The sequence below is a fragment of the Megalobrama amblycephala genome, linkage group LG13 (assembly GCF_018812025.1).
Source record: "Megalobrama amblycephala isolate DHTTF-2021 linkage group LG13, ASM1881202v1, whole genome shotgun sequence".
NCBI classification, from domain to species: domain Eukaryota; kingdom Metazoa; phylum Chordata; class Actinopteri; order Cypriniformes; family Xenocyprididae; genus Megalobrama; species Megalobrama amblycephala.
The window spans coordinates 14,601,289-14,610,096 of record NC_063056.1 but is presented as its reverse complement, the minus strand read 5'-3'; the positions used below and the strand labels follow the sequence as shown (position 1 = coordinate 14,610,096).

General features: G+C 41.8%; 1 protein-coding gene across 1 annotated transcript; it reads right to left on the bottom strand.

Annotated features, from left to right (window-relative positions):
* Positions 1-4,021, bottom strand: uts2r3 (urotensin-2 receptor 3). Its single transcript, XM_048154173.1, has one exon. The coding sequence runs from the start codon at positions 3,559-3,561 to the stop codon at positions 2,410-2,412; it is 1,152 nt and encodes a 383-aa protein (XP_048010130.1). The 5' UTR covers positions 3,562-4,021; the 3' UTR covers positions 1-2,409.
* Between the last annotated feature and the right edge of the window lie 4,787 nt (positions 4,022-8,808).

The window sequence follows — 8,808 nt, the reverse complement described above, 5'->3', positions numbered from 1 at the left end:
TTGGGTGAACTATTCCTTTAATACATGGTTGCAACGACACAGAGGTGAGTAAATGGTGAACTATCATTTAATATAAAATAACGGACATTAAATGCACTACAAAAATTTTTTTCACAGGATTGTGCAGTGTGGATCAGTGGGACAAACTGAAGCTATGTATTCTCATGCAACAGGACATCATTTATGACTTTCACCAGTCTCGCACCGTGAGTTAGGGACATACACATACAGTATTACTCCTTCAACATGCTGTAATGTTTCTCAGGTAAATGGAAACACATGCCCAAGGAAAATGAAAAGAGAGAGGGAGGTGCAGACATCAGGTCCTCATGGAGTCCCATGTTCGATGGCGTTTTTCCAAACTACATTATAGAGACTGGATGGATCTTGTATTTAAAGCAAATGAGAAGAACATCAGTGTTTTATGATATAGCGCAATGAAATCACAACCCCCAGCTTATCTAACTCAGGATTTGTCACATTATTTAGTTGTTATTTGTGTATTGTTGATTTTATATTCTTTGTATTGTTTAATCTCAAAAAACATCAGCCAGGACCCTAATGCATGCCCAAGGGGCTAAATACACCCATGTGACACACACATAGACATCTACAATCTTTACTGTTCTCTGTCAAACAATATTTGTTCACGTGCGTCACAGAGCAGCAGGCAACCACAAACCAATGCAGTGCTGCCATTCAACAATGCGCTTGATTTGTACACTTTGCAAATACAAGGCTCCATTTTGGGTAATCTGTACTTGTTTATGATGATGTCAATAAGTCAGAAACTGCATTACAAAATTTACTAATCAAAAATGAAGGTCGAAACACACACACTAACATTTGTGGGTCAGTTTCAGAAAGTGCAAAAAGCTGATACAGACTCAATAAGGCTGTTATTATCCAATGAAAATACGGTCACATCCAAGCACTGCAGTGCAATACACACACACCCCATGCAAGACCCACAAAAAAGTGAATGCTAGCAAAAGCATAGTCCAGGCCAATGCAGACACATAAATAAATGCTTCCTGAATGAAAACCATATTTCATTTTTTTATTTGTACAGTCTCAATCTCTCCTTCTTTCTTGTTCTTTTCTGTGTTTTTCTCTTCATTTCTTATTAATTTCTCCATCTCTGTGCCCTTTCATTCCCTCTCTTCATTTTCTTCACTGAAAAATTCACTCATCTGCTATTGTAATAAGGACAGTACTCCTTTACAGTGTCACGTTTCTGCAGTATCATTTAGGCAGTGTCAGGAAGTCTTCTAAAGCTTCCCAGAAGACTCATGAACCATTCTGTTGTTGTTCTTATAGAATATTTCTTTATTGACAATTGTATGATTTCACTTATAATTCTTTCAGCCAAGCTTTCTTGTGCAAAGCAATGCATTTTAAACAGTAAATCAAAACAAATATAATACAGGTAAGATGGAACAATTAAAAAAAAAAAACATCTTTTCAAAAATATTTTTTGAAGGGTCCAGGTTTGGTGCAATTTTTCAAACACAGTATGATTTTTAGAACATTTGATCTCAAAATTTTAGAGATAAATATTTCCCTGGCTGACATTGTCTATTAACATGCATAAATAGGGGCAAAGATTGAACAAATTTGTGTAGATATGCTACTGGAAACAATTTATTTTTAAAAGTGGTTCAGATTTTTGTTTAAAAATGCATAATTCAATTTAAAAACATAATCAGGTATAATAAAAAAGCCAAATGATTCAAATAAGGTGCCAATAAATACACAAAGTCAGGATTGTAATAAATCTGTTGGCTAAAAAAAAAAAATGTTTTAGTTGAGTATAATGAAGTACCTCATAGAGAACATAATGTCCTATTGGAGAATGAGAGAATGTGTGTCCTGGCTTCACGACAGAAGTGATTTATCCTCCTCAAAAGAGCAAACTCTGACAAGTCCTTTAGCTTTGAGCCAAATCCATGCAATTTCTCCTTTGCACTTAAACCAATTTGGTAGTTAAATGTTTCACACCTGCTTTTAGTGTATCCTGGGGCGATTCATGAATCCTGACAAAGCTTGTTTTGTCCCTTTCAAGTTGCCCTATAAACAGATGTTTCACACATTTTTGTCCACTAGTATTTAACAGCGGTTTGACCAGAATTGATTGCTTAGTCAAAGGTGACAAATCCTAAAGATTTCAGAAACACTTTCATCACTTAGTATTTCATTTTGGTTTGCAGGGACCATAATGCTGATCATATTAATTATAATTATATATGTACAGGGGTCCAGGGAGCACACACCATCAGTGGCTTGGATTAGAGATATTTGCACAGCGTATAAAGCTATAAGCCCTTTAGCACCGAAATTAGTAATCTGTGTAATAAAAATATATGCACAGTCTTATTGGTCATGGGTTGCACTAATAGTAGGCAGCTGTTATTGTTGTTCAGAGCTGCCCTTCTGGCAGAGTGGGGCGGCCGCACTTATCACCTTCCTGCTGGTCCGCCTGCGCTTGCCTGTCAGCAGTGTGTAGAAGAAGGGATTCACGCACGAGTTTCCATAAGTCAACCCTGTGAGGATACGATTAATGGTCACCTGCGTGCCCACCGGCACCACACGCAGAACCTCAGGCCGGTACAATGGTAGAAGCTGCCAGATCCAGAATGGAAGGAAACAAGCCCAGAATGTCAGCACAATCCCCAGGATGAGGAGCAGGACTTTGGGGCGAGGTGCACGGGGCGGGTAGGCATTGCCTCCTCCGACCCAAGCTGGTTGAGTCTGAGATACCCAGTAGAGTCTTCCCAAAGCTGCATACAATGCTCCGATGGCCAGCCCTGGGCCTAGGATGCTGGTGCAGAAGAGTACACTGAGGTAGGCTTTCGAACTCTGCTCATCCCAGGCGGGAACGCACAACTTGCCTTCCTGGTTCTCTCCATCTTCAAGGTGCAAAGTGATCATCATGGGCAAACTGAGAGCCACGGCAAAACCCCAGGCCAAAGCGACTCTCAGGAGACCAGAGGAAGGTGTGGACGAGGCTACCAGTGGATCAGCCACAGCTCGATACCTATCCAGACTCATAGCAGTGAGGGTGAAGATGCTTGCGTGCATGGTGAGCAAGTCCAGACTGAGTAGGAGTCGACAGCCTAGTTCGCCGAAGGCCCAGTCAGATGCCAGGCTGTCGTACACAATGAAGGGAGCAGTGGAGAGGTACACCAGGTCTGCCAAAGCCAGACTCAGAACCTGCAGGTGAAGGGAGGAAGAGGAGGAGGACGAGGTGGGAGAGGAGGAGGGAGAGAAAGAAGGGGAGGAGGTGCCAAGGCAGGAAGGGCTATAACAACAGGAAGGAGCGGTACGCCGCCTTCTTGACATCCTGCGGCGGCGAATCAGAAGCCCTAGGGTGTACAAGTTGCCCAGAATGCCCAGTAGAGAAAGGAGGGATAGGAAAAAGCAAAAGAGAGCAGTGGAAGCTACCCCTGGGGATGGGGAGAGAGAGGGAGAGGATGAGGGAAGGGAGAGGTTAGTAAGAATGGGAAAGGTGTATGAAGGTGATGTGGAAGAGGAAAGGGAAGTAGAGCCAGAGACGTCCATTTGTCCTGGATGGCAAGAGTCCCAAGATGAGTAACCTTCTGAGAGAAGGAGGCCAGTGGTAACTTCAGAGTGTATTAGGGTAATTACTGTGCCCAGGTTATCAGGGAATCCAAATTAGAAGGGGAGAGCTGTGAGTGGACTGCTTTAATGGGTGAGGTAGAAGGGAGAAACAAAGAGACAAAGAAAAGAAACAGTGATTTTATAAACCTTTTATAAAATAAATAAGTTTGTCAGAGTGTGTTAATAACATACATATCACTGATATAATTTCAAGTAATATTAATGAATCGTTAGCTGCACAGCGCCAGTAGGCTATTGACAGAAATTTGTATCATTTGCATACTGCTACAGGGCTTAATTTTTTTCAATTAATATCAACACAACAAACTTGACAAGATTTGTTCAACTAACCTATTATTATTAGCTCACAAATATTATTGTTATTATCCGCTTGTTAAGTCGTGACGTAAGGAACGCCGTTTCCGGGTCCAAGCCTCGAGTCGTTTCACTTGAGAATGCCATCGACGGCCATTTATGAGCGCTATTTATTCATATTAAACATCAATCATTTTAAAAAGCTTAACATTTTAAATACTTACAGTCTACACAACAGTCTCCGTGTTCACAGCGTCACAGATATTAATATTTTAACGATTTATAAAAGATGAATCATTGTCTGGCAATCTGGAATTTTGGTATGGAGATAAAGGTTATAATTTTCTGTAGTATTACACCAAATCGTGTGTGTATATTAGCACCATTTGTTATTTTCTTGTGGTATAAGATAGAGCGTTTGGACCCGGAAGCGCTGACATGTGACGTCAGACTTAACAACCGAATTAATATTGATTAAAGGGCAAATACTCACCCTCATGTCGTTCCAAACCCATAAGACCCTCATTCATCTTCAGAACACAAATTAAGATATTTTTGATGAAACCCGAGAGGGTTTTTTTTTTATCCCTCATAGAAAGCAACGAAATTACCACATTCAAGGTCCAGAGAAGTAGTAAAAACATTGTTAAAATATTTAACGTGACTACAGTGGTTCAACCTTACAGGGTTAGTTCACCCAAAAATGAAAATTCTGTCATTTATTACTTACCCTCATACCGTTCCACACCCGTAAGACCTTCGTTAATCTTTGGAACACAAATTAAGATATTTTAGTTGAAATCTGATGGCTCAGTGAGGCCTTCAAAGGGAGCAATGACATTTCCTCTCTCAAGATCCATTAATGAATTAAAAACATATTTAAATCAGTTCATGTGAGTACAGTGGTTCAGTATTAATATTATAAAGTGACGAGAATATTTCTGGTGCGGCAAAAAACAAAACAAAATAATGACTTATATAGTGATGGCTGATTTCAAAACACTGCTACGGAGCAATAATGAATCAGCGTGTCGAATCAGCGGTTCGGAGCGCCAAAGTCACGTGATTTCAGCAGTTTGGCAGTGAATCATGATTCAACACAGAAGAATCATAACACTCCGAAGCTTCCTGAAGCATTGTTTTGAAATCGGCCATCACTATGTAAGTCATTATTTTGTTTTTTTGGTGCACAAAAATATTCTCGTCACTTTGTAATATTAATATTGAACCACTGTACTCACATGAACTGATTTAAATATGTTTTTAGTACATTAATGGATCTTGAGAGAGGAAATGTCATTGCTCCCTATGGAGGCCTCACGGAGCCATCGGATTTCAACAAAAATATCTTAATTTGTGTTCCAAAATTAAAGATTAATGAAGGTCTTACAGGTGTGGAAAATTACAGAATTTTCATTTTTTGGTGAACTAACCCTTTAAGGTTGAACCACTGTAGTCACGTTGACTATTTTAACAATGTTTTTACTACTTCTCTGGACCTTGAATGTGGTAATTTCATTGCTTTCTATGGGAGATAAAAAGAAAACCTCTTTGGATTTCATCAGAAATATCTTAATTTGTGTTCTGAAGATTAACGAAGTTCTTACAGGTGTGGAACGGCATGAGGGTAAGTAATAAATGACAGGAAATTTCATTTTTGGGTGAACTAACCCTTTAATGTCATGAAGCGACGTGAATACTTCTTGTGCGCAAAAATAAAACAAAAATAACGAATTTATTCAACAATTTCCACATGAGTCATGGTGCTCACGTGAACAATGTCGGCTGCCGTTCGGACGTAAACGGTAGAAAATACATTTTTTAATAAAGTTGTTATTTTTGTTTTGTTTTTGAGCACAAAAAGTAGGCCTTCACATCACTTCATAACATTAGCCTAAGGTTGAACCACTGTAGTCACGTTGACTATTTTAACAATGTCTTTACTACTTCTCTGGACCTTGAATGTGGTAATTTCGTTGCTTTCTATGAGGGATAAAAAAAAAAAAAAAAACCTCTCGGATTTCATCAAAAATATCTTAATTTGTGTTCCGAAGATGAAAGAAGGTCTTGCGGTGTGTAATTAATGACAGAAATTTCATTTTTGGGTGAACTAACCCTTTAAGTAGCCCAGCTATTTGGTGCGGCACGCGCTGGATCAATGATCTCAGCAGCGTTATTTTAACCGGCTCTAAAGTTTTCCTCACAAACCCATGAAATTCCTGACTAAGTACTGAAAAAATAAGACAATGAGAAACACTTCACTATATTTGCCTATATATTCTACGTCGTCATAAAGCGGTAAGGCACGTCTCTCATCATCATGACGGGTGTGAAGATCAAAGCCCTGCCGGGGGCGCGCGAACACATTCGGGAAAGAGTTATAGATGGCACATGGTGACCCTGAGAGAGACGGGTTACGAGCTACTGTTGAAGTCAAGCGCTGGCACAGGCAGGCTACCCCGCTGCGTCCACTACCCCTTTACCAGGGTGCTTTAAATATCACCTTTTTTAATAGATTGGCACAGAGATTTGCTAGAGTTAATTTATTTATTAATTCAATAGTACAAATATGCGTTTAGTTCATTTAAATCGTAAGATTTATTAAATAAAACTATTAAATAATTGTTAATAGATAGGCTACGCAAATGTTTGACTAATTTTAGCAGTGCCGCATGAGTCCTAATAATTTTAGTTCTTGTTGTAATTTATTGTTTTCATAATGTAAAAATGTCGAACACGTGTAGTCTGCATTGAATTAGGGGAAATCGGGGAATGTTGCACCACGGAGAGAGTTGTAACACCATCAGTTTAACTAAATTAGCTTGGGTGAGATCACTCATTCTTCATGAGGTGACAGCAAGTGTGCGTGTAAAACATAAAGGATTTACATGGAGAGAAAAATATATATTTTGAGGTAAGAAAGTGTAATTTCATGTCGAATGAATGATGACAGAATTAACAGATAGAGATATCATCTGAATCTTGATGTTGTTTAATTTTATATACAGGCTAACATCCACACAAGCTCTTCACCTGTTTAAAAAAAATAGAAATATCATGGCTGACCAGATGGCGAGGGTTGAAACAGTTTCCAGACTATAGATTTAAAACGGGACAGTGTTGGCCACTTGACACCAACGCACGCTGTGTTATGTTTTGCTATTTCTATATGCATATTTGTTTCCATTTTTATGTTGTTCTTTAGGCCAATTTATTTTGTAGCCTATTTGTTTGCTGTTTTGAATTAGAATTAAATGGGAGTAGGTGTGATAATTATTTTGAACACGTTAATTTGCTTACCACAAATCAGTCTAGTTACACGTAAAACGTCAATTAGCATAAAATTATTAGCCTAGTGGGAAAGATCGTAACAACAGTAGCCTACTCTTTTAACTTGACATTAATTTAATTCACTATTCGTTGTAGATTCCTATAGCCATAACAGAGAAATAGCTATAGTGATATGCTATATTATAGGCCTATCAAAGTTTGAAAAAAACAAAACAAAACACATCATTACAGATGTTAACGAAAAATGTGTCAACACTTCCCGGTCTTCCCCAATAGCCTATTAGCTAATTCGCATCCTTAATAAAAAAAACTCGATGTATGTAAGAACAACGGCAGGTTCACAAGACAGCTGAAACTGTAAGTAAGCTATATATTCAAACAAACAATGTCTCAGAATAATAGACTGCAATTCAGGGCTAACATTCACACTGCTTAGATACTGACAGTTCCCTTTCGATACTTCACTCGTACTGCGTATGGGGAAAGGTCTCCCTTTTTCCCCGCTGCTGAAGCCTTTTTCAATAACGCAGTGTAACTGCACCGTCATTGGTTCACTCATAGACAAGTTGTTGAACCAATGGCGGCGCGGCATAGCTGCGCGGCCTATGGCGACAAAGCGCGCGAATATTCCCGCCGAAATGGGCGGGGTATAGGGCTATATAAGCAGGCGTTTCGCCATAGGATTTCAGTGTTTTCTCCTTCAGCGACGACATCTACTTCTCTTCGCTGATCTCCGCCTGAAGCCGAAGAAGCTCGCCGCCTTCTGCTCTCGCCGCCGTCTGAAGAGGCTCCCGCAGCGGACTCGCCTGGACTCGCCGGTGGAAGAAAGCGCCGGCGCCCTCGCGGACTGCAGCTTCTAGCGCCGTCGCCGAGCCGCCGCCTCCCGCTTCCCGCTTCCGGCCGCTTCCTGTGCGTCCCCTGCCGCCATCCGGCGCGCCGCCTGAGAGCTTCATCCGCGGCTTAAACGCCGCTCTAAAAGAGCGATTTTCAGCGGTTTTCACCGCTCTAAGAGCTTCCGCGGCCCTCGCCGCTCTAAAAGAGCCACCCAATTGCCGTTTTCACGGCAGCGGCGTCTCACGATGCCCCGCCACTCATGTGGTACTTGCAGGGCCCCCCTGCACGACGACGATGGACACAGCGAGTGTGTCGCTTGCCTGGGCAAGCCCCACGCAGACGGCGCGCTCGCTGGAGACTCATGCCCGCACTGCGAGTGTATGAGTCTCGCTTCCCTGCGCTCGCGGGTCGCCTTCTTCACTGAGGGCGATCTCGCCGCTCGCGCCCTCCCGTCTCCTTCCTCCCGCGAGCCGGCGAGGAAAAGACAGCGGGGTAGAGCGACTCAGCGCCAGGAGTTGAGCGAGCTCACGCCGGCCCAGCCCCCGCGTGCCTCGCCCTCTCCTCCCAGGGAACTCTCTCCCGTTCTGTTCTCTCGCCCTGAGCAGCGTCCCTCCGCAGAAGCGAGTGACCTCGTCTCATTCGGGGGAACAGACGACGAACAAGACGACTCCATGTCTCTTGCGGCTTCCGAAGCGGAAGGATGGGCTGGCGAGCCGGAAGACCCCGCTCCACCGCCTCCCTTGGAAC

Bases quoted from the DNA above. Each gene is read 5' to 3' on its own strand.
- uts2r3 (XM_048154173.1), bottom strand. From the start codon at position 3,561: ATGGACGTCTCTGGCTCTACTTCCCTTTCCTCTTCCACATCACCTTCA.